At 39.1% G+C, this 27,950-nt stretch overlaps 1 protein-coding gene across 7 annotated transcripts; it reads right to left on the bottom strand.

The window, feature by feature from the left end:
- Nucleotides 1-348: 348 nt before the first annotated feature.
- Nucleotides 349-22,407, bottom strand: LOC110504479 (uncharacterized). Of its 7 annotated transcripts, XM_090220004.1 has the most exons (13): nucleotides 22,221-22,337; nucleotides 22,029-22,062; nucleotides 20,009-20,183; nucleotides 19,585-19,740; nucleotides 17,235-17,371; nucleotides 11,411-11,568; nucleotides 10,987-11,175; nucleotides 10,511-10,600; nucleotides 10,224-10,313; nucleotides 5,529-5,651; nucleotides 5,268-5,399; nucleotides 5,026-5,142; nucleotides 349-832 (listed from the first exon to the last, which is right to left on the bottom strand). In XM_090220004.1, exons 1-13 carry the CDS (start codon nucleotides 22,320-22,322, stop codon nucleotides 722-724), a joined length of 1,614 nt encoding a protein of 537 aa, XP_090076130.1. In that variant the 5' UTR covers nucleotides 22,323-22,337; the 3' UTR covers nucleotides 349-721. The 7 variants fall into 7 exon arrangements, with proteins under 7 accessions (XP_090076130.1, XP_036826030.2, XP_036826031.2 ...); XM_036970135.2 differs by having other exon boundaries at nucleotides 20,009-20,178; nucleotides 22,029-22,407; XM_036970136.2 differs by having other exon boundaries at nucleotides 22,029-22,400.
- Nucleotides 22,408-27,950: the final 5,543 nt, after the last annotated feature.

The following is a 27,950-nucleotide window of genomic DNA, read 5'->3' as shown; positions in this document are numbered from 1 at the left end:
ACCATGGTGATAATGGTGACCATGGTGATTATGGTGACCATGGTGATAATGGTGACCATGGTGATAATAGTGACCGTGGTGATAATGGTGACCATGGTGATAATGGTGACCATGGTGATTATGGTGACCATGGTGATTATGGTGACCATGGTGATACCTTTAGAAGTTGGGAACACAGTGTAACGCAACAGGCTTAATAATTCACAATAGAATCCTGCTATTAAATATTTTTCATATTAGATTTGTATCTTAGCCTACCTCTTTTTACTTCCTCTTTTGCCATGAAGACAGAACAATGAGGCAGCAACAAGGACAGACAGAAACCAATTCAAGCCAGGGCAAACAGAGTGTTTTCAACATTTTATTTGTAAAAGTTATCAAACTATGGTATGTTGATAGTACAGACTGGGAAATGATGCACATTCACATCTGATAACAAAAAAATTGTCGGGTCGAATTTACACAAAGTTAAAATGTCTAATAAAATTTACTTTGGTAAAAAGGTTCATTTTCGCCTTTCAAACCAAAGACACCGGTTAGACTGGTACCTGGATAACGACCATTTTTCTAAAATACTTCACAATCTGTACGTGCCACAAGATCATCTCAGACTAGAGGCTACTGATGTCTAGTAAGCACCTCTAGTTGATCTGGTAGCAGTGGAGCTGGGACCAGGCACTGAACCCTCCCCCCTGAAGGGATACTTCTCTCCATCTCTCTCTCAGTTCCTTGTTGCATGGAATAGACCCCAGCGTTGGTCCCCGGTGTCGCAGCGTTTTAGTTTGTCTCTCCAGCCGTTCACTATGGCCAGGTAGTCTTCCTCTGAGAACTCCTGGGAAAAGACCCAAGATACAGGATAACTATAGGGGAGGGTTTAATAACAGTCCAACGAAGTATCAAAATCAAATCAAGTTGTATTTGTCACCTGCGCCGAATACAACAGCTGTAGTAGACCTGGGAGAAGACTAACTACCAATTGGATATCACGAAATTGGGGAGAGAAAAGGGGTAAAAAGTCAACAATAGCGAGGCAATATACAGGGGGTACCGGTACAGAGTCAATGTGGAGGCTATATACAGGGGGTACCAGTACAGAATCAATGTGGAGGCTATATACAGGGGGTACCGGTACAGAGTCAATGTGGAGGCTATATACAGGGGGTACCAGTACAGAGTCAATGTGGAGGCTATATACAGGGGGTACTGGTACAGAGTCAATGTGGAGACTATATACAGGGGGTACCGGTACAGAGTCAATGTGGAGACTATATACAGGGTATTACGGTACAGAGTCAATGTGGAGGCTATATACAGGGGGTACCGGTACAGAGTCAATGTGGAGGCTATATACAGGGGGTACCGGTACAGAGTCAATGTGGAGACTATATACAGGGTATTACGGTACAGAGTCAATGTGGAGGCTATATACAGGGGGTACCGGTACAGAGTCAATGTGGAGGCTATATACAGGGGGTACCGGTACAGAGTCAATGTGGAGACTATATACAGGGTATTACGGTACAGAGTCAATGTGGAGGATATATACAGGGGGGTACCGGTACAGAGTCAATGTGGAGGCTATATACAGGGGGTACCGGTACAGAGTCAATGTGGAGACTATATACAGGGGGTACCGGTACAGAGTCAATGTGGAGACTATATACAGGGTATTACGGTACAGAGTCAATGTGGAGGCTATATACAGGGGGTACCGGTACAGAGTCAATGTGGAGACTATATACAGGGTATTACGGTACAGAGTCAATGTGGAGGATATATACAGGGGGGTACCGGTACAGAGTCAATGTGGAGGCTATATACAGGGGGTACCGGTACAGAGTCAATGTGGAGACTATATACAGGGGGTACCGGTACAGAGTCAATGTGGAGACTATATACAGGGTATTACGGTACAGAGTCAATGTGGAGGCTATATACAGGGGGTACCGGTACAGAGTCAATGTGGAGGCTATATACAGGGGGTACCGGTACAGAGTCAATGTGGAGACTATATACAGGGTATTACGGTACAGAGTCAATGTGGAGGCTATATACAGGGGGTACCGGTACAGAGTCAATGTGGAGACTATATTCAGGGGTACTAGAGAGGCAGAGGCAGTAGTGATTTTCACACCTACAGTAGCCAGGCTATTAAACAACCATTTTGTAAATAAATGGAGGTATGAAGAGTCTATTGTCCTGCTAATAGTCCATCATGGAAACATTGTCTGCAGAGCTCACGACCTGCTACACTTGTAGAAAAACATGTTTTCAAAATGACTCCAGCTGCCATCATTAACATCATCATTACATCGTCACCACTGTAAATAAAACAGCTTTCTAAAGTGGTACAAATATATTATTGAATTCGCTCAAAATCAAAACAATGCATATAATACCTGATGCATTTTTATTTTGGGGCAAATCTGGTCTGTGATATTGAGTGTGGGGGAATAATCAGAATTAGTTGGGTAACATAGATAAGATGTTTAATTTTCATTATGTGCTTGTGAGTTAACAATGTTGTTCACTGTAACCACAATGTCAAAAATAATTGAACACACACAACATGAGCAGATTAACTTAGTCAAAAAGGTCAAAACATGTATTTATTAAAGACGCTCAGAAAGAATGTTTACTTGTTTTATTTTTGATCCAAAGCCATTCATGAGTAAGTCACTCAGCTTTCTGACAAATCCTCGCTGGACTCTCTTTCATTCAGTTTCTTCTTCACCTCAGCAAAGAAGGACTCCGTGTTTCAGAAACTCACTTTAGTTTTCATTAGGTTATAATAATCCATGCTATGGGGGGGAGTTACACATTTGTCCGTAGTATTAAAATCAACAAAATGTCGGCCTAAATGCTTTATCCTAATGTTTAAAGTTTGTGTGGGCGACGGAAAAACACAATGGTCGTTTGGATGTTTATGTTTAGTATTGTCTAAAAATAGAGAAACCAAAAGCCCACCTTGCTTATTTTAAAAAAATCCCACCAGCTCATTTTGTTGTTGTTGTTGCCTGATGCAGGACTCTAGTGCCAGAGAGAAGAGACTCTCAGACTGAAAACACCTCCATTAATTGAGGAGAAGATAAGTCAATTTGTGCCACAGTTTATACCACATATAGATCAGCGTTCTAACTCCCCCTAGTGGTCGTGTGGTGCAATGACAGAATGACGCGATTTACCACAATCTGCCACCATATACCACAAACAGTCAGGGCATAAGCTCAAAATGTTTAAAGGAAGAACCACTGTAGAAAATAAACAGACAGCAGCAGCAGCATAAAAATGAGGGGGGGGGGGGGTCAATGGAAATAGTCTGGGTAGCCATTTGATTAGCTGTTCGGGAGTCTTATGGCTTGGGGGTAGAAGCTGTTAAGACGCCTTTTGGACCTAGACGTGTTGCTTGGGTACCGCCTGCCCTATGACTAGGGTGGCTTGAGTCTTTGGCAGTTTTTAGGGCCTTCCTCTGAACAGTTGGTCAGCGCATGCTCGGAGTACACGTCTTGGTAATCCGTCTGGCCCTGCGGCCTTATGAATGTTGAGTGGTTTAAAGGTCTCACTCACATTGGCTATGGAGAGTGTGATCACACAGTCGTCTGGAACAGCTGGTGCTCTCATGCATGCTTCAGTGTTGCATGCCTCGAAGCGCGCATAGAAGTCATTTAGATCGTCTGGTAGGCTTGTGTCACTGGGCAGCTCACGGCCGTGCTTCCCTTTGTAGTACGTAATAGTTTGCAAGCCCTGCCACATCCGACGAGTGTCAGAGTAGTACTATTTGATCTTAATCCTGTATTGACGCTTTAACTGTTTGATGGTTCATTGGAGGGAATAGCGGGGTTTCAAATAAGCATCCGGGTTAGAGTCCCTCCCCTTGAAAGCAGCAGATCTACCCTTTAGATCAGTGCGGATGTTGCCTGTAATCCACGGCTTCTGGTTAAGGTATGTACGTACGGTCACTGCACTTAGTGATGAAGCCAGTGATTGATGTGGTGTACTACTCAATGCCATCGGAATAGTCCCAGAACATATTCCAGTCTGTGCTATCAAAACAGTCCTGTAGCTTAGCATCTGTGTTATCTGACAATTTCGTATTGATTGAGTCTACTGGTACTTGCTTGTAAGCAGGAATCAGGAGGATAGAGTTATGGTCAGATTTGCCAAATGGAGGGTTGAGGGAGAGCTTTGTGTGCATCTCTGTGTGTGGAGTAAAGGTGGTCCAGAGTTTTTTCCCCCCTCTGGTTGCACATTTAACATGCTGGTAGAAAAGAGGTAAAACGGATTTAAGTTTCCCTGCATTAAAGTCCCCGGCCACTAGGAGCGCTGCCTCTGGATGAGCATTTTCCTGTTTGCTTATGTCCCTATACAGCTTGTTGATTGCGGTCTTAGTGCCAGCATCGGCTTGTGGTGGGAAATAGACAACTACGAAAAATATAGATGAAAACTCTGTTGGTAAATAGTGTGGTCTACAGCTTATCATGAGACACTCTACCTCAGGTGTGCGAAACCTCAAGACTTCCTTAATATTTGATTTTGTGCACCAGCTGTTATTGACAAGTAGACACAGACCACCACCCTTTGTCTTACCAGACGTAGCTATTCTGTCTAGCCGATGCACGGAGGCCAGCCAGCTTTATATTATCCATGTCGTCGTTCAGCCACAACTAGGTGAAACATAAGATATTACTGTTTTGAGGTATGTACGTACGGTCACTGCACTTAGTGATGAAGCCAGTGATTGATGTGGTGTACTACTCAATGCCATTCAAGCTCATCCCGTTTCTTATCCAATGATTGCACGTTGGCTAATAGTACGGGTTACTCACTCGCCGTCGGATTCTTACAAGGTACCCTGACCTACGACCCCGATATCTCCGTCTCTTCTTCATGAGAATTAACGGGGATTTGTTCCTTGTCCGGTATCTGAAGTGAATCCTTTGCGTCCGACGCGTTAAAGAAATCCTATACTATTACAACGGTTTGTGTGAGAGAGAGAGAGAGAATGAAAGAGAGTACACTATTTACCTTAATGAACTCGTCTTTCATGGCTGCTGCTCTCTCCAGCTCTGTCTGGATCACCTGCGTGAACTGAGCTGTCCTGTCCTCAGCACGTACGTTAGAGAAACCTGCCTGCTGGAGGAACTGCAGACAGACAGTCACAGTACATGGAGTTACATAGGACAATTCTAAGATATTATAACGTATGTGGTAAAAGTCAGGTCAGTGTGACATTGTCAGGGTATTATCAGGTTTATGATTGGGCCTACCTTGCCGTATTCTGGTGGGGTGTAGAGAATGTAACCTCTCTGTTTGACGTACTCCTGGAACTGAGGAGTCCAGGGCTTCTCTCCACAGCAGTAGTCAGTGATCAGAACCTGGCCAGTGGGCTTCAACCACGACTGAAGAGGAAGATACACAGCGTTTTGGATTGGTAAAAACAGACAGCAAAATATAATACAGTCTGGAATTGATGTTAAGGTGTGTGTGGTTGTGCGGTTGTGTGTCTGTGTGTGTACACACACACTCACATGGAAGCGTTTTAACAGTGCCAGTTTGTCGTCGATGTGCAGGATGGTGTCTCGACTGTAGACCACATCAAACGACCCTTCTGGGAACTCTCTCTTAGTGGCGTCGGCCACCTCGAAATGGACCTGCAGGAATAGGCAGACAGAACCTGTTACTAAAACACCTTGAACTAAGACTGCTAATGCATTTCAATATAATTCAATTAACTTGACCATAAAAACAAGACATGTAGAACGGAACATTTTCACGACAACAGAAATGTTGTCAGAAACTCTAACCTAGTATGTTTCTCATTGTTGACCTATCAACCCTAACCTAGTATGTTTCTCATTGTTGACCTATCAACCCTAACCTAGTATGTTTCTCATTGTTGACCTAGTAACTCTATAACCTAGTATGTTTCTCATTGTTGACCTAGTAACTCTATAACCTAGTATGTTTCTCATTGTGGACCTAGTAACTCTATAACCTAGTATGTTTCTCATTGTTGACCTAGTAACTCTATAACCTAGTATGTTTCTCATTGTAGACCTATCAACTCTAACCTAGTATGTTTCTCATTGTGGACCTAGTAACCCTAACCTAGTATGTTTCTCATTGTGGACCTAGTAACTCTATAACCTAGTATGTTTCTCATTGTGGACCTAGTAACTCTATAACCTAGTATGTTTCTCATTGTAGACCTATCAACTCTAACCTAGTATGTTTCTCATTGTGGACCTAGTAACCCTAACCTAGTATGTTTCTCATTGTGGACCTAGTAACTCTAACCTAGTATGTTTCTCATTGTGGACCTAGTAACTCTATAACCTAGTATGTTTCTCATTGTAGACCTAGTAACTCTAACCTAGTATGTTTCTCATTGTGGACCTAGTAACTCTATAACCTAGTATGTTTCTCATTGTAGACCTAGTAACTCTAACCTAGTATGTTTCTCATTGTAGACCTAGTAACTCTATAACCTAGTATGTTTCTCATTGTAGACCTAGTAACTCTATAACCTAGTATGTTTCTCATTGTTGACCTAGTAACTCTATAACCTAGTATGTTTCTCATTGTAGACCTAGTAACTCTATAACCTAGTATGTTTCTCATTGTAGACCTAGTAACTCTATAACCTAGTATGTTTCTCATTGTAAACCCAGTAACTCTATAACCTAGTATGTTTCTCATTGTAGACCTAGTAACTCTATAACCTAGTATGTTTCTCATTGTAAACCCAGTAACTCTATAACCTAGTATGTTTCTCATTGTTGACCTATGTGTTCCTCAAGGTTCCGTTTTAGGACCACTATTGTTTTCACTATATATTTTACCTCTTGGGGATGTCATTCGAAAACATAATGTTAACTTTCACTGCTATGCGGATGACACACAGCTGTACATTTCAATTAAACATGGTGAAGCCCCAAAATTGCCCTTGCTAGAAGAATGTGTTTCAGACATAAGGAAGTGGATGGCTGCAAACTTTCTACTTTTAAACTCGGACAAAACAGAGATGCTTGTTCTAGGTCCCAAGAAACAAAGAGATCTTCTGTTGAATCTGACAATTAATCTTAATGGTTGTACAGTCGTCTCAAATAAAACTGTGAAGGACCTCGGCGTTACTCTGGACCCTGATCTCTCTTTTGAAGAACATATCAAGACCATTTCAAGGACAGCTTTTTTCCATCTACGTAACATTGCAAAAATCAAAAACTTTCTGTCCAAAAATGATGCAGAAAAATTAATCCATGCTTTTGTCACTTCCAGGTTAGACTACTGCAATGCTCTACTTTCCGGCTACCCGGATAAAGCACTAAATAAACTTCAGTTAGTGCTAAATACGGCTGCTAGAATCCTGACTAGAACCAAAAAATTTGATCATATTACTCCAGTGCTAGCCTCTCTACACTGGCTTCCTGTCAAAGCAAGGGCTGATTTCAAGGTTTTACTGCTAACATACAAAGCATTACATGGGCTTGCTCCTACCTATCTCTCTGATTTGGTCCTGCCGTACATACCTACACGTACGCTACGGTCACAAGACGCAGGCCTCCTAATTGTCCCTAGAATTTTTAAGCAAACAGCTGGAGGCAGGGCTTTCTCCTATAGAGCTCCATTTTTATGGAACGGTCTGCCTACCCATGTCAGAGACGCAAACTCGGTCTCAACCTTTAAGTCTCTACTGAAGACTCATCTCTTCAGTGGGTCATATGATTGAGTGTAGTCTGGCCCAGGAGTGGGAGGGTGAATGGAAAGGCTCTGGAGCAACGAACCGCCCTTGCTGTCTCTGCCTGGCCGGTTCCCCTCTTTCCACTGGGATTCTCTGCCTCCAACCCTATTACAGGGGCTGAGTCACTGGCTTTACTGGGGCTCTCTCATGCCGTCCCTGGAGGGGGTGCGTCACCTGAGTGGGTTGAGTCACTGATGTGGTCATCCTGTCTGGGTTGGCGCCCCCCCCCCCCCCCCCCCCCCCCCCCCTTGGGTTGTGCCGTGGCGGAGGTCATAGTGGGCTATACTCAGCCTTGTCTCAGGATGGTAAGTTGGTGGTTGAAGATATCCCTCTAGTGTTGTGGGGGCTGTGCTTTGGCAAAGTGGGTGGGGTTATATCCTTCCTGTTTGGCCCTGTCCGGGGGTGTCCTCGGATGGGGCCACAGTGTCTCCTGACCCCTCCTGTCTCAGCCTCCAGTATTTATGCTGCAGTAGTTTATGTGTCGGGGGGCTAGGGTCAGTTTGTTATATCTGGAGTACTTCTCCTGTCCTATTCGGTGTCCTGTGTGAATCTAAGTGTGCGTTCTCTAATTCTCTCCTTCTCTCTTTCTCTCTCTCGGAGGACCTGAGCCCTAGGACCATGCCCCAGGACTACCTGACATGATGACTCCTTGCTGTCCCCAGTCCATCTGGCTGTGCTGCTGCTCCAGTTTCAACTATTCTGCCTTATTATTATTCGACCATGCTGGTCATTTATGAACATTTGAACATCTTGACCATGTTTTGTTATAATCTCCACCCGGCACAGCCAGAAGAGGACTGGCCACCCCACATAGCCTGGTTCCTCTCTAGGTTTCTTCCTAGGTTTTGGCCTTTCTAGGGAGTTTTTCCTAGCCACCGTGCTTCTACACCTGCATTGCTTGCTGTTTGGGGTTTTAGGCTGGGTTTCTGTACAGCACTTTGAGATATCAGCTGATGTACGAAGGGCTATATAAATAAATTTGATTTGATTTGATTTGACCTATCAACCCTAACCTAGTATGTTTCTCATTGTAGACCTAGTAACTCTATAACCTAGTATGTTTCTCATTGTTGACCTATCAACTCTAACCTAGTATGTTTCTCATTGTTGACCTAGTAACTCTAACCTAGTATGTTTCTCATTGTGGACCTAGTAACTCTATAACCTAGTATGTTTCTCATTGTAAACCCAGTAACTCTATAACCTAGTATGTTTCTCATTGTAGACCTAGTAACTCTATAACCTAGTATGTTTCTCATTGTAAACCCAGTAACTCTATAACCTAGTATGTTTCTCATTGTAAACCCAGTAACTCTATAACCTAGTATGTTTCTTATTGTTGACCTAGTAACTCTATAACCTAGTATGTTTCTCATTGTAGACCTAGTAACTCTATAACCTAGTATGTTTCTCATTGTAGACCTAGTAACTCTATAACCTAGTATGTTTCTCATTGTTGACCCAGTAACTCTATAACCTAGTATGTTTCTCATTGTAGACCTAGTAACTCTATAACCTAGTATGTTTCTCATTGTTGACCCAGTAACTCTATAACCTAGTATGTTTCTCATTGTAGACCTAGTAACTCTATAACCTAGTATGTTTCTCATTGTTGACCCAGTAACTCTATAACCTAGTATGTTTCTCATTGTTGACCCAGTAACTCTATAACCTAGTATGTTTCTCATTGTAGACCTAGTAACTCTATAACCTAGTATGTTTCTCATTGTAGACCTAGTAACTCTATAACCTAGTATGTTTCTCATTGTTGACCCAGTAACTCTATAACCTAGTATGTTTCTCATTGTAGACCTAGTAACTCTATAACCTAGTATGTTTCTCATTGTTGACCCAGTAACTCTATAACCTAGTATGTTTCTCATTGTAGACCCAGTAACTCTATAACCTAGTATGTTTCTCATTGTTGACCTATCAACTCTGACCTAGTATGTTTCTCATTGTAGACCTAGTAACTCTATAACCTAGTATGTTTCTCATTGTTGACCTAGTAACTCTATAACCTAGTATGTTTCTCATTGTAGACCTAGTAACTCTATAACCTAGTATGTTTCTCATTGTTGACCTAGTAACTCTATAACCTAGTATGTTTCTCATTGTAGACCTAGTAACTCTATAACCTAGTGTGTTTCTCATTGTTGACCTATCAACTCTGGCCTAGTATGTTTCTCATTGTTGACCCAGTAACTCTATAACCTAGTATGTTTCTCATTGTTGACCCAGTAACTCTATAACCTAGTATGTTTCTCATTGTTGACCTAGTAACTCTATAACCTAGTATGTTTCTCATTGTAGACCTAGTAACTCTATAACCTAGTATGTTTCTCATTGTAGAGCTAGTAACTCTATAACCTAGTATGTTTCTCATTGTTGACCCAGTAACTATTTTACCTTAGGTTCAAGTTCCAGATGAGAGCAACAACATGACCTTATTCAACTGATGATGGGGACCAATCAGACTCACCGATGGAAGCTTCTCCTCCATGGCCCTCTCTATGGCGATATCCACCATGTTGGCTGACAGGTCCAGGCCCAGCACCTCCACGCCGAAGGCCTGCAGAACATCATCGTCATCATCATAATCATCATTGGGATATATGACCTAACCCGATCCTATTGTTTCTAATGTGGATATGTATATAGTGGACTGGACCATTTCTCCTAGATACTAAATGTCCCGTTTCTAATGTGAATGTGTTTATAGTGGACTGGACCATTTCTCCTATATACTAAATGTCACTGGGGGCTGACCTTTGCCATGTAGAAGTTTCCACCACCAATGCCACACCCCACATCCAGCACCTTCATCCCAGGCTTCAAGTTCAGCAGGTCAACAAACTCCTTTTTTAACCACAAAGATAAAAAAAAAAAAAACAGAAAGTGTCAAGTCCATCCCAATAATAACTACACACACGTTTGGTATTTGGATATAGAGAAGGCGAAAAGAGCACAGTACCGTGGCAGTCTGTGTAAACCCAGTCTAAACAGTAACCATGTTTCAACAGTCTGTGTAAACCCAGTCTAAACAGTAACTACACAACCTCTCCTGTGTGTTGTCCTTTCATGGTTCAGTGATTTTTATTCAACTTTGTCGTGGTTCACATATCCATCTGTCCATAGGAAAAACACAAACCTTTCTACTCTGGGTCTTGATGACCCAACCTATGTTGGCTGTGTGCATGCGTGAGTGTGTGTATGCCCGTGTGAGTGTGTGCAGGACTCCCTACCTTGGTAGTGCTGGGTCCCCCAGTGCTGACGTATCCTGCCCCAAACATCTTCTCGTATCGCAGGATGCCTTTGCGTGTGTACTGCTGGTTGTCCAGGAACTGCTGGAAGGTTCTGAAGCCTTCTTGACAGGCGGTGTCCCGACCCACCTTCTCCAACAGCCAACACACCTGGTTCTGGTTGTTCTTCATCTGAAGAGGGGAAGATATGAGGAGAGTAATATCACACACACACACACACACACACACACACACACATACACACACACACACACACACACACACACACACACACACACACACACACACACACACACACACACACACACACACACACAGAGAGAGAGAGAGACAGCAGGCTACAGCAAACAGCCTGACATTACATTAATTGAGACACAACACAATCAGTAGCAATAGAGCAACCTACCTTGATGTATGTCTGCACGATTTTATTGAGCACGATGTCAAAGCCAAACACCTGCTTCTCCGCCCCCTCTGACTCCTCCCGCAGTGTTGTTGTCACCAGGTGACTGTAGTGGGCCGACGATCTGTAGTGGGTGGGGTTAAAGGTCCTCTTATAGTCACCTGGAGAGAGAGACAGAGAGAGAGAGAGAGAGAGAGAGAGACAGCGAGAGAGAGAGACAGAGAGAGAGAGAGACAGCGAGAGAGAGAGAGAGAGAGACAGCGAGAGAGACAGAGAGAGAGAGAGAGAGACGGAGATAAAGGAGATGGACCCACTGGTTGCCCACTAGGTTACAGAGAGCTGGTTGTCCCATCCACCAAACTACCAGGTGTGAAGGGGGTATGCTTATTTGGTATAGAGCAGACATAACCCACTTTATTTAAATAAGTCAAAACTGGAACATTTTACATCTGGCTAGAAATTAATAAGGAAATGATATCAACAGAGAAACATGTCCTCATGTGTGCTACCTATATCCCCCTAATAGAATCCCCATACTTTAATGAAGACAGCTTCTCCATCCTAGAGCGGGAGATCAACAATTTCCAGCCCCAGAGACATGTACTAGGTCTGTGGCGACCTAAATGACAGAACCTGACAGCCTCAGCACACAGGGGGACAAACACGTACCTAGAGGTGACAGCATTCCCTCCCCCATATTCCCCTCCAGACACAACTACAACAACATAACCAACAAAAACGGGTCACAACTCCTGCAGCTCTGTTAGACGCTGGGTATGTATATAGCCAATGGTAGGTGTCGAGGGGACTCCTATGGTATTCCTGGACAAAATGTTTCACTGTAATAGTGAAGGTGTAAACTTGACAGTAGAAAACCAAAACAGTATATCTGACCTCTCAGCTTTCACATCAAATCAAAAAATGTCAAGCAGACAACCTAAGAAAATGAACAACATTGACAAATGGTTTGATGAAGAATGCAAAAACCTAAGAAAGAAATTGAGAAATCTGAACAACCAAAAACATAGAGATCCGGAAAGCCTTCACTATGGTGAATCACTAAAACAAAATAAACTAAAACAATACAGAAATACACTACGGAGAAAGAAGGAACAGCACATCAGAAATCAGCTCAACGTCATGGAAGAATCCATAGACAACCACTTCTGGGAAAATTGGAAAACTCTAAACAAACAACAACACGAAGTTATCGATCCAAAACGGAGATGTATGGGTAAACCACTTCTCCAATCATTTTGTCTCTAAAACAAAGTACAAACAACAAACAATAAACACATATACATGATGAAATACAAATATTAGACTCAACTATTAAAGACTACCAGAACCCACTGGATTCTCCAATTACATTGAATGAACTACAGGACAAAATACAAACCCCTCAATGAAATGATCAAATACACAGACCACAAATTCCAATTGGCTATACTTAAACTCTTTAACATCATCCTCAGCTCTGGCATATTTCCCAATACTTGGAACCAAGGACTGATCAGCCCAATGATCAGTCCTTGGGCAAATTTGACCCCAATAACTACAGTGGGATATGCGTCAACACCAACGTTGGGAAAGTCCTCTGCAAAGTCTTCTCATGCTTTATTGATTTCAAAAAAGCTTTAGACTCAATTTCGCATGAGAGCCTGCTATACAAATTGATGGAAAGTGGTCTTGTGGGAAAAACATACAACATTATAAAATCCATGTACACAAACAACAAGTGTGCGGTTAAAATTAGCAAAAAAACACATTTCTTTCCACAGGGGGTGAGACAGGGATGCAGCTTAAGCCCCACCCTCTTCAACATATATAGCAACGAATTGGCGCGGGCACTAGAATAGTCTGCAGCACCCGGCCTCCCCCTGCTAGAATCTGAAGTCAAATGTCTACTGTTTGCTGATGATCTGGTGCAACCAATAATTCACAAAATGGGACAAACACCAAATTGAGACTCTGCATTCAGAATTCTGCAAAAATATCCAATGTGTACAACGTAGAACACCAAATAATGTACGCAGAGCAGAATTAGGCCGATACCCGCTAATGATCAAAATCCAGAAAAGAGATGTTTCTACAACCACCTAAGAGGAAGCGATTCCCAAACCTTCCATAACAAAGCCAACACCTACAGAAAGATGAACCTGGAGGAGAGCCCCCTAAGCAAGCTGGTCCTGGGGCTCTGTTCACAAACACAAACAGACCCCACAGAGTCCCAAGACAGCAGCACGATTCATGAGAAAACAAAAAGATAATTATTTGAGGCATTGGAAAGAACAAACTAGAGTGAACCTGCTTTTAGGATCAAGCTTCTAGCATTCAAATGAATAAATCCAAGGCCACTATTTCGTGAGCTCATATCAGATGGAGCATTCAAGGTAATATTAGATGAGCGATGCTTCCTCGTGTCGCTACTGACAGGCCTGAGATGGATGGAGACGAGATTACTTCTAACAATACCTGTACGAGGAAGTGGCAACACAGTACCTTGACAATAGTGTAACAATAACATAAATCCATCAAAAGTTTCATCCATGGTAGCAGCACCTGTAGAGCTATTTAAAGCTGTGGGGGGGGGGGAGCAATGAGTATAGTCTGATGGGGAAACGACCAATTGCTTGTACCTATTCAGATGTAAAACATCCCGGAGAAATACATTTGGTCGATGTAGAAAAGCTGTAAAATTGTCCACATGTTGTATGTTTATTGAACAACAATAGCCTTTAAGCCAGATATGTAGCTGGCGTATGCAACTGAAATGATTATCAGTAGAGCGTGGCGATGGGAGTGGACCTGAAACAATGCATTGTTTACCTCATTTAAGTAGAGTATGAATCAGGGATTTAAAGTCATTTTTAAGTTACTCAGTTTCCTGTTTAATATCATTTGACATGGACAGTGATACCTGAAGCAGTCGGTTGTTCACTAATGAGTAGCTGGATCATACAGTCAATGTCTTGGATCTGGGCACCTGGGTAACAGACGGTCTCTGCTTTCCTAATAACATTTTGGATCATAGATGAGCCCACAATAAGGACTGCTTGGTAAATTTTTTAAGTTGTGTCTCTCTTGAGTTATCTTCCTCCTAGAAAGTTGTTTGGGGCTAATTGTAGAGCTGTTTCGTTGTAAATTGTTTAAATGGCAGGGGTATCACTTGCTTCCGGGCAAAGTTGTTTGTTCTTTTGGGGCCAGAGCCAGAAATCTCAGACTCTTCCGATACCCGGTATCTGTTTCCCAAATCCAAGGCATCACCTTGCCTTGGCGTTTTCCTGCCAAGGTTTTTTGGTTTCCGTACAGTAATCCATGGCTCCTGAGGTGGAGCAGAGGGAGTGGAACAGACCGGGTGCTTGAGTGTAGCTCCCGGTAATGACCAGGGCTCTTCTAGCGGGATCAAAGCACGTCTCACAGCTGCAGACTCCTCCGAGGCCGAGGCCGCGGTGACAAGCCATGGGCAAGTGGCTTCGTTCGCCACGTTTTTGGCAGACTCAAGAAAAGAGTCGATCAGCTGTTCATCTCCTTTAATCTGATGAAGAATAGACACTCTACCCTCCAATTCAGCGATTGTCTGGGTCAGTTCTTGACAATTGACACATTCAGAGGTAAGTTTGGTCTTTATTCTGAGTCGTTAGCTAGCAACGCTAACTAGGTTTGTTGGGGTGGTAGGCCCAAATTGTGCTAATACGCTAATCAGCATTACGGCGCTTCCGCGAATCCAATACGATTTTCATTGCAAATAGTATTTTTGTAACTCCACTCAATACTTATATAGTCTGTTTATAACTCCACTCACTACTTACATAGTCTGTTCATAATCATAAAAGTGACCATGTAGGAAACTACCACGATTCCAATACGATTTTCTTTGCAATTTTCTATGAATGTGTGTGATGTGAATGACTTTAGCTTCCCTCCTGAGTGCACACGCTCTCTAGTAGGCTTAATTTCACGACAGATAGTCTGACTCATGAAGGTGAAAGTGGACTGAATAGGGATCTGTTTAGTAAGGTATTAAATTATGAGAGGACGACAGGATGAGAGGAGTATCTGGGTAGATACACTGCTCAAAAAAATAAAGGGAACACTGAAACAACACAATGTAACTCCAAGTCAATCACACTTCTGTGAAATCAAACTGTCCACTTAGGAAGCAACACTGATTGACAATACATTTCACATGCTGTTGTGCAAATGGAATAGACAACAGGTGGAAATTATAGGCAATTAGCAAGACACCCCCAATAAATGAGTGGTTCTGCAGGTGGTGACCACAGACCACTTCTCAGTTCCTATGCTTCCTGGCTGATGTTTTGGTCACTTTTGAATGCTGGCGGTGCTTTCACTCTAGTGGTAGCATGAGACGGAGTCTACAACCTACACAAGTGGCTCAGGTAGTGCAGCTCATCAAGGATGGCACATCGATGCGAGCTGTGGCAAGAAGGTTTGCTGTGTCTGTCAGCGTAGTGTCAAGAGCATGGAGGCGCTACCAGGAGACAGGCCAGTACATCAGGAGACGTGGAGGAGGCCGTAGGAGGGCAACAACCCAGCAGCAGGACCGCTACCTCCGCCTTTGTGCAAGGAGGAGCAGGAGGAGCACTGCCAGAACCCTGCAAAATGACCTCCAGCAGGCCACAAATGTGCATGTGTCTGCTCAAACGGTCAGAAACAGACTCCATGAGGGTGGTATGAGGGCCCGACGTCCACAGGTGGGGGTTGTGCTTACAGCCCAACACCGTGCAGGACATTTGGCATTTGCCAGAGAACACCAAGATTGGCAAATTCGCCATTGGCGCCCTGTGCTCTTCACAGATGAAAGCAGGTTCACACTGAGCACATGTTACAGACGTGACAGAGTTTGGAGACGCTGTGGAGAACGTTTTGCTGCCTGCAACATCCTCCAGCATGACCGGTTTGGCGGTGGGTCAGTCATGGTGTGGGGTGGCATTTCTTTGGGGGGCCGCACAGCCCTCCATGTGCTCGCCAGAGGTAGCCTGACTGCCATTAGGTACCGAGATGAGATCCTAAGTGAGACCATATGCTGGTTCGGTTGGCCCTGGGTTCCTCCTAATGCAAGACAATGCTAGACCTCATGTGGCTGGAGTGAGTCAGCAGTTCCTGCAAGAGGAAGGCATTGCTATGGACTGGCCCACCCGTTCCCCAGACCTGAATCCAATTGAGCACATCTGGGACATCATGTCTCGCTCCATCCACCAACGCCACGTTGCACCACAGACTGTCCAGGAGTTGGCGGGTGCTTTAGTCCAGGTCTGGGAGGAGATCCCTCAGGAGACCATCCGCCACCTCATCAGGAGCATGCCCAGGCGTTGTAGGGAGGTCATACAGGCACGTGGAGGCCACACACTACTGAGCCTCATTTTGACTTGTTTTAAGGACATTACATCAAAGTTGGATCAGCCTGTAGTGTGGTTTTCCACTTTAATTTTGAGTGTGACTCCAAATTCAGACCTCCATGGGTTGATAAATTTGATTTCCATTGATCATTTTTGTGTGATTTTGTTGTAAGCACATTCAACTATGTAAATAAAAAAGTATTTAATAAGAATATTTCATTCATTCAGATCTAGGATGTGTTACTTTAGTTTTCCCTTTATTTTTTTGAGCAGTGTATATCACCATGTTGCTTCCCCCTATCAACCTCTCATCTCTACAGAAGGGTATAAGGATTCATTAGACAGTAACCTCTCAGCTCTACAGGAGGGTCTAGGGATTCATTAGACAGCAACCTCTCAGCTCTACAGGAGGGTCATTACTGTAAGACTCACAATAGATATTCAGGTGATATTAAAGCTCGTACCTGATTGGTGGTTGCAGGACTCCCTGAAAAACAGGTATCCTCCGAGGCGGAGCCATCCCAGCATCCTCTCTGTTAGTGACCTCAGCTCCTCGTCACTCAGATACATCAGCAGCCAGTTGGAGAAGATGATGTCAAAACTGATGGGGAGGTACACATCAGAATAACACCATAACTGATGGGGGGGAGGGGGGTACACATCAGAATAACACCATAACTGATGGGGGGGAGGGGGGTACACATCATAATAACACCATAACTGATGGGGGGGTGGGGTACACATCTGAATAACACCATAACTGATGAAGGGGGGGGGGGGGGGGTACACATCAGAATAACATCATAAGTCTGGACGTTATAGAGGTATCAAAGTTTATAGCAAGTAGCAATGCATTATACCCATCGGCTTTAGGCAACGCCTGTGTCAAAAATGGCACAGTAATCCCTTTATAGTGCACTACTTTAGAGCCCTATAGGTCCTGGTTACCTTATGGGCCCTGGTCTACAGTAGTACACTGCCCTACGGGCCCTGGTCTACAGTAGTACACTACCCTATGGGCCCTGGTCAACAGTAGTGCACTACCCAATGTGTCCTGGTCAATAGTAGTCCACTACCTGAGCAATAGGGCACCATTTGGAACACAGAACTAATTTGTTACCTCGTATTAGTGTTTTCAGTTCCAAGAGATTGAGTAATTGAGTGTTTCCAAAATATTTCTCCCGGCCTGACCTTTATTTAACTAGGCAAGTCAGTTCCTATTCTTATTTACAATGACGGCCAAACCCAGACGACGCTCTGACCTTTATTTAACTAGGCAAGTCAGTTCCTATTCTTATTTACAATGACGGCCAAACCCAGACGACGCTGGGCCAAATGTGCACCGCCCTATGGGACTCCCAATCACGGCCGGATGTGATACAGCCTGGATTCAAACCAGGTAGTATAGTGACACCTTTTGTACTGAGATGCAGTGCCTTAGACCGCTGCGCCACTCGGGAGCCAACAAAACACCCAAAAATCCCAACAGAGAATTTATACTGAGACGCAGACCTAGAGGTGCAAAGAGAGCAAAGTTTACCAGTAACTTTCGACGTTTACCAATAACCTGACAGAATTTTGGTATCTATCGATAAATAAATGGAATCTTAGAAGATTAAATCTAGTGTCCTTTTTTGGTGCTACAGATTATCACAGGTGTCTGTAATGATCTCTGGCCCTCTGTGTGGCCTTATCACATGGAAATATATACATTTATTTAAAAATAATCAATAGTATGGCAAAGCTGTAAAACATTATCTAAAATATATACCATCAACTTAGTGAATACAATTTTTGTTTAATATGAGGGTTTCAGCATGACACATCCTTGACATTTTTTTCACACTCTTGTATTTATTATGTCACTATGTATATTTTACTATGTCATTATGTATATTTTACTACGTCACTATGTATATTTTACTATGTCACTATGTATATTTTACTACGTCACTATGTATATTTTACTATGTCATTATGTATATTTTACTACGTCACTATGTATATTTTACTATGTCACTATGTATATTTTACTATGTATATTTTACTATGTCACTATGTATATTTTACTATGTCATTATGTATATTTTACTACGTCACTATGTATATTTTACTATGTCACTATGTATATTTTACTATGTATATTTTACTATGTCAATATGTATATTTTACTATGTCATTATGTATATTTTACTGTCACTATGTATATTTTACTATGTCACTATGTATATTTTATTATGTCACTATGTATATTTTACTATGTCATTATGTATATTTTACTATGTCACTATGTATATTTTACTATGTCATTATGTATATTTTACTATGTCACTATGTATATTTTACTATGTCATTATGTATATTTTACGATGTCATTATGTATATTTTACTATGTCATTATGTATATTTTACTATGTCATTATGTATATTTTACTATGTCACTATGTATATTTTACTATGTCACTATGTATATTTTACTATGTCACTATGTATATTTACTATGTCACTATGTGTTTGTTGTCAATGTTTTGGGGGTCAAACTGGTGGCAGTTATGAAACAAGTCAACAGTAGGAAGAGTTGCAGAGTTCTTTCATTAATCTTCTCTTTAACCATTTGGTCCACCCACTAGAAACGCATTGACAATATAGCCACAGATTATATATATTAATACATTTTTTCCAAATTGCCATAGATTTACCTGTTAATTACCAAAATTACAGAAGATTTTGGTAACTGTGGTAAACTATGTAAACCTCTTTTATAATATATTATTATAATATTATTTTTTATACACATCCTATCAACCAGCAGACCTGCTTTTGGGGAAGTCCAGCTTGGTGACGTCTGCCTGGAGGAAGGAGGCGTTGCCATGGTGACTGTTGTCCTGTCTGTTCTTCTCCACGAAGCTCTCCATGAAGTCGACCGCTGTCACGTGACTGGCCTGGGTCAACAGGTGGCTGGTGTACCTACTGGAAGAGACCAAACACACAAACACAAAGGGGCAAACACCTCCACATCAGACAGCGCGGGTCAAACTGCCATCAAGAGTCAATGTCACCTGACCAGGAAAAACACAGGTCCCCATCGTAGCCCATGGCCAGGGAGTTTTACCTATCAGGTCACATGGTCAGTTAAACCTCGTGGCTCTACAGAGATCATGACACAGTATATGCTTGTTGTTATTAACGGTCTATCGGGTCAGTTGTTTTATAGATATAGTTCAATAGACCCACTGACCCGATGCCGGCGCCCAGCTCTAGGACCCTCTGTCCGGAAAGGCTGGGCAGCAGGGAGAGGATCTCAGGCAGTTCTTGCTGGGTCAGCTCCTGGGCATGAGAGTCCAACATCATTTCTTCAACCGTGGCCTGATGGCTATGCTCCTTCCAGAATTCTGTCATCGTACTCCTCTTTACTCAGAGTGGAGAGAAGAACTAAAGCAAACTGCTGGACAAGTACACAATAACAATAACACCAACAACAACATACTGTATTTGTATGTACCCAGTCTGTGTGTTATTTTGCTAGGAATTGCCATTCTATTCTATGCTATGTTATTCTATGCTATTCTATTCGGTCATTCTATGCCACGTTTTTCTATTCTATGCTATTCTATTATATTCAATGCTATAATATTATATTATATGCTATGTTATTCTATTCTATTCCATGTCATTCTATGCTATGTTATTCTATGCTATGCTATTCTATGTTATGTTTTCCATGCTATGTTATTCTATGCTATGTTATTCTGTTCTATGCTATTCTATGTTATTCTATGCTATGTGATTCTATTCTATCTTATTCTATGATATATTATTATATTCTATGATATGTAGTTATTTTCTATGCTATGTTATTCTATGATATGTTATTCTATTATATTCTATGCTATTCTATGCTATTCTTTGCTATTCTATTCTATGCTATGTTATTATATTCTATGTTATTCTATGGTACGTTATTATATTCTATGATATGTGATTATTTTCTATGCTATGTTATTGTATTATATTATATGCTATTCTATGCTATGTTATTATATGCTATGTTATTATACTCTATGCTATTCTATCCTATGCTATTATTTTATATTCTATTCTATTATATGTTATTATACGTTATTATATTCTATTCTATGCCATGTTATTATATTCTATGTTATTATATGCAATGTTATTATAATCTATGCTATTCTATTTGATGCTATGTTATTATATGCTATGCTATGTTATTCTATACTATTCTATTTTAAAGCTATTGTAGACTACAGGGTGTGGTAAAGTGAGTTTGATACTGTAGGGTTACTATAGAATGAGAGCAACAACAAGAGGTATTACTCTCCAGAACTCAATCACTGGAACAAAATATTGTAGAAATCAACCACTGTTTTGTAAAGAATGCCAACTCAATGAAAATGTCATATACTACCACCACAACCCCAAAGACCTAAAAGCAATATGAACCTGAAATAACAACAATCACAACTACTGCTAACAGGTTATATAACGGTCACATAACAGGTCATAATCATTCCTAAATCACTATAACTGCCTGACGACTCAAACGGAATTATTCCGAGGCTCTATCGTTCCGGTTCATAGCGTTTGGCCGGAGAAAGGAGTTTGGGGTAACCAGGGAATAAAACTGCAGCAGCAATCTCGATTAGTAGCCAACTAGCCCTACAATCAATGTTTCATCCAGGAGTAAACAAGAATATACAATAGAAACACTCCAGAACTCTACAGCAGTTAGCATTACTTCAATCATTTGCTTGAATATACTAAACACAGAACACATGTTGGGCCAAAATAACCTTGTAAGTATTATTAACATCTGACCAGAAAATGTCAACCACATTGAATAAACCCACACTGTTATTTACAGTCGATAGAGGATGGAAACCATGTAATTCTTACCTTTGGTGTCCATGTTTGTTGGTTAAAAAAAATATATATGTATATTGGGGTAAAAAGGGCTAACTATTACTGTTAGTAGTTAGTGATCCTAACAGCATCAATTATCAGCCGATGGTATGTTGAGTGTTATCACTGGCAGACTAATGGAAACTTGTTGTTGAGTGTTGGCCATAATGCGCGTGGAAGAGTTGGCTTTCCACATCCATAAGGTGCAGAACTGACAATACTGATGCGCGGAATAAGGGAGGGGTGGACAACAATAACGCATGAATAATCATCTGGTTAACAATGGGGGTCTTCGGTGTCTGCTATCTGACGCGTTATGTTAGGATTTCCCTTACCGTATAACCAGACCTTGACTGTCGATGAACCGATCTGGTGATATGTCAATCATTCAGAGGAGGCGATAAGGCGATATTGAGTCATCCATCCATGTGGAAGAAAAAATAAGAGTCTGTTGTACGTACATAAAGGCCTGTTAAAGATATAGCCTGTGGTCTGAGCAAAGTGCATCTGCGTGCGTTATTTTACACCGCGGTTGAAACGAGCCCCGTTCGTCCAGAATGTGCTGACACCGTTCGGATGGAGCCGCTCATGTGTGACATGCATGCGAGGATTGCGCAATATTGCCTCATGCAGCTGTTTTCTGCTAAAACGTGGCCTTTAAAGGGCCAGCCTGAGGCAGGTAGCGCATGGTTCAGATTAATGATGATGAAACACACGAAGCAGATTACAGCATGACCAAAACGACAATTTTAAATGCGAAAAAAGTTTTTTTTTATTAGGAATTAAACATTTTCTTTCCATAATGTGAGGACAGGTGTTATGAGAAGCAAATCAGTTTTATAATGGACATAATCACAATACATTAATACAATTAATTAGTTATTGTTTCAAATGGCAAGGGCAAAATAACGTTAAGAGAGAGAGAGAGACAGAGAGAGAGACAGAGAAAGAGAGAGAGTGAGAGAGAGAGAGAGAGAGAGAGAGAGAGAGAGAGAATTAGTATACAATCTACCTCACTTACTTTGGTAATGTTAACATATGTTTCCCATGTGTCACGTTCTGACCTCTATTTCTGTTGTTTTGTATTTATTTAGTATGGTCAGGGCGTGAGTTGGGTGGGCAGTCTATGTTTGTTTTTCTATGTTTTGGGGCATTTCTATGTTTTCGGCCTAGTATGGTTCTCAATCAGAGGCAGGTGTCATTAGTTGTCTCTGATTGAGAATCATACTTAGGTAGCCTGGGTTTCACTGTGTGTTTGTGGGTGATTGTTCCTGTCACTGTGTTTGTTGTCACAGGATAGGCTGTATAGGTTTTCACGTTCCGTTTGTTGTTTTGTAGATTTGAGTTATTTCATGTATCGTTCAGTTTTCCATTAAAGAACATGAATAACCACCACGCTGCTTTTTGGTCCGCTTCTCCTCCTACAGACGAACGTCGTTACACCATGCCAATAAAGCCCCTTGCCTTGAATTTAATTGAGAGAGAGAGAGAGCCACAGACCCACAAAAAAATCGAAAACAAATCCAATTTTGATAAACTCCCAAAACTATTGGGTGAAATATCACAGTGTGACATCACAGCAGCAAGACTTGTGGCCTGTTGCCATTAAAAAAAGGGTGAAGAACAACCAGTGAAGAACAAACACCATTGTAAATACAACCCATTTTTATGTTAATTTATGTTCCCTTTTGTACTTTAACCATTTACATATCATTACAACACTGTATATATACATAATATGACATTTGACATGTCTTTAGTCTTTCGGGACTTTTGTGAGTGTAATATTTACTGTTCACTTTTTATTGTTAAATCCACTTTTTTTTATCCATTTCACTTGCTTTGGCAACGTTAACATATGTTTCCCCATGACCATAAATCCCTTTGAATTGAATTGAAATAGAGAGAGGGAGGGAGAGAGGGAGGGAGAGAGAGAGGGAGGGAGAGAGAGAGAGAGAGAGGGAGAGGGAGGGAGGGAGGGAGAGAGAGAGAGAGAGAGAGAGAGAGAGAGAGAGAGAGAGAGAGGGAGAGGAGAGCGAGAGAGAGAGAGAGAGGGAGAGGAGAGAGAGAGAGAGAGAGGGAGAGGAGAGAGAGAGAGAGAGAGAGAGAGAGAGAGAGAGAGAGAGAGAGAGAGAGGGAGAGGAGAGCGAGAGAGAGAGAGAGAGAGAGAGAGAGAGAGAGAGAGAGAGAGGGAGAGGAGAGCGAGAGAGAGAGAGAGAGGGAGAGGAGAGAGAGAGAGAGCGACAGAGAGAGAGAGAGAGAGAGAGAGCGAGAGAGACAGAGAGAGAGAGGATATGGACATGATCCTCTGCCCAGGCGATGCTGATGGCTTCCAAATCTTACAACGCCTGGATATGTATTTTACCTATCAGTTAACCACATCCTACGTTATAGCAATCTGTCAGTCCATTACACAGTCGATGACGTGGCACGCAAACTTTGAATGATTTGAATGAGCAGGGGACCTGTGTGTGTGAAAGACAGAGAGAGATAGAGAGAGAAAGAGAGAGAGAAAGAGAGACGGCTAGCCCGCTCGTGGCTGGCCTTGGTGACACACACAATGTCAATATGTAGCCTGCTGTGTGTGGTTGATAACTGGTTTGACATTTAACTCGGTTACAATACAACTTCCAAAGTTCAATGATTGTGGTCAGATGGCCACGGAGACTTTTACCCATCCTCAGGAGAGCTCATACTCAAATCAAATCAACGTTTGTTTGTCACATGTGCCGAATATGTAAATCTTACCGTGAAATGCTTACTTACCAGCGCTCAACCAACAATGCTTTAAGAAGTTTAAGGAAAAAAATATTATCAAAAAAGTAACACAAAAAAATGAAATAGCAATATGGAGGCTACAGTATATAATTATACTATATGCACTATGTATATACACTACATAATTATACTATATGCACTATGTATATATACTATATAATTATACTATATGCACTATGTATATATACTACATAATTATACTATATGCACTATGTATATATACTATATAATTATACTATATGCACTATGTATATATACTATATAATTATACTATATGCACTATGTATATATACTACATAATTATACTATATGCACTATGTATATATACTACATAATTATACTATATGCACTATGTATATATACTATATAATTATACTATATGCACTATGTATATATACTACATAATTATACTATATGCACTATATATATATACACTATATAATTATACTATATGCACTATATATATATACACTATATAATTATACTATATGCACTATGTATATATACTATATAATTATACTATATGCACTATATATATACACTATATAATTATACTATATGCACTATGTATATATACTATATAATTATACTATATGCACTATATATATACACTATATAATTATACTATATGCACTATGTATATATACTATATATATATATATATATATATACACACACTATATGCACTATATATATACACTATATAATTATACTATATGCACTATGTATATATACTATATAATTATACTATATGCACTATGTATATATACTATATAATTATACTATATGCACTATATATAAACACTATATAATTATACTATATGCACTATGTATATATACTATATAATTATACTATATGCACTATGTATATATACTATATAATTATACTATATGCACTATATATATACACTACATAATTATACTATATGCACTATGTATATATACTACATAATTATACTATATGCACTATGTATATATACTATATAATTATACTATATGCACTATATATATACACTATATAATTATACTATATGCACTATGTATATATACTATATAATTATACTATATGCACTATATATATATACACTATATAATTATACTATATGCACTATGTATATATACTATATAATTATACTATATGCACTATATATATACACTATATAATTATACTATATGCACTATGTATATATACTATATAATTATACTATATGCACTATATATATACACTATATAATTATACTATATGCACTATGTATATATACTATATATATATATATATACACACACTATATGCACTATATATATACACTATATAATTATACTATATGCACTATGTATATATACTATATAATTATACTATATGCACTATGTATATATACTATATAATTATACTATATGCACTATATATAAACACTATATAATTATACTATATGCACTATGTATATATACTATATAATTATACTATATGCACTATGTATATATACTATATAATTATACTATATGCACTATATATATACACTACATAATTATACTATATGCACTATGTATATATACTACATAATTATACTATATGCACTATGTATATATACTATATAATTATACTATATGCACTATATATATACACTACATAATTATACTATATGCACTATGTATATACACTACATAATTATACTATATGCACTATGTATATACACTACATAATTATACTATATGCACTATATATATACACTACATAATTATACTATATGCACTATGTATATATACTATATATATATATATATATATATACACACACTATATGCACTATATATATACACTATATAATTATACTATATGCACTATATATATACACTACATAATTATACTATATGCACTATGTATATATACTATATAATTATACTATATGCACTATGTATATATACTATATATATATATATATATATATATATATATACACACACTATATGCACTATATATATACACTATATAATTATACTATATGCACTATATATATACACTATATAATTATACTATATGCACTATGTATATATACTATATAATTATACTATATGCACTATATATATACACTATATAATTATACTATATGCACTATGTATATATACTATATATATATACACACTATATGCACTATATATATACACTACATAATTATACTATATGCACTATATATATACACTACATAATTATACTATATGCACTATGTATATATACTATATAATTATACTATATGCACTATGTATATATACTATATATATATATATATACACACACTATATGCACTATATATATACACTATATAATTATACTATATGCACTATATATATACACTATATAATTATACTATATGCACTATATATATACACTATATAATTATACTATATGCACTATGTATATATACTATATATATATATATATATACACACACTATATGCACTATATATATACACTATATAATTATACTATATGCACTATATATATACACTATATAATTATACTATATGCACTATATATATACACTATATAATTATACTATATGCACTATGTATATATACTATATATATATACACACTATATGCAGTATATATATACACTACATAATTATACTATATGCACTATATATATACACTACATAATTATACTATATGCACTATGTATATATACTATATAATTATACTATATGCACTATGTATATATACTATATATAGATATATACACACACTATATGCACTATATATATACACTATATAATTATACTATATGCACTATATATATACACTATATAATTATACTATATGCACTATGTATATATACTATATATAGATATATACACACACTATATGCACTATATATATACACTATATAATTATACTATATGCACTATATATATACACTATATAATTATACTATATGCACTATATATATACACTATATAATTATACTATATGCACTATGTATATATACTATATATATATACACACTATATGCACTATATATATACACTATATAATTATACTATATGCACTATATATATACACTACATAATTATACTATATGCACTATATATATACACTACATAATTATACTATATGCACTATGTATATATACTATATATATATATATATATATACACACACTATATGCACTATATATATACACTATATAATTATACTATATGCACTATATATATACACTACATAATTATACTATATGCACTATGTATATATACTATATAATTATACTATATGCACTATGTATATATACTATATATATATATATATATATATATATACACACACTATATGCACTATATATATACACTATATAATTATACTATATGCACTATATATATACACTATATAATTATACTATATGCACTATATATATACACTATATAATTATACTATATGCACTATATATATACACTATATAATTATACTATATGCACTATGTATATATAC

This window comes from Oncorhynchus mykiss, chromosome 25 (genome assembly GCF_057628025.1).
Source record: "Oncorhynchus mykiss isolate SJ-2025 chromosome 25, ASM5762802v1, whole genome shotgun sequence".
NCBI lineage: Eukaryota > Metazoa > Chordata > Actinopteri > Salmoniformes > Salmonidae > Oncorhynchus > Oncorhynchus mykiss.
The sequence above is the reverse complement of the archived record's forward strand: the minus strand, read 5'-3'. Positions and strand labels throughout refer to the sequence as shown.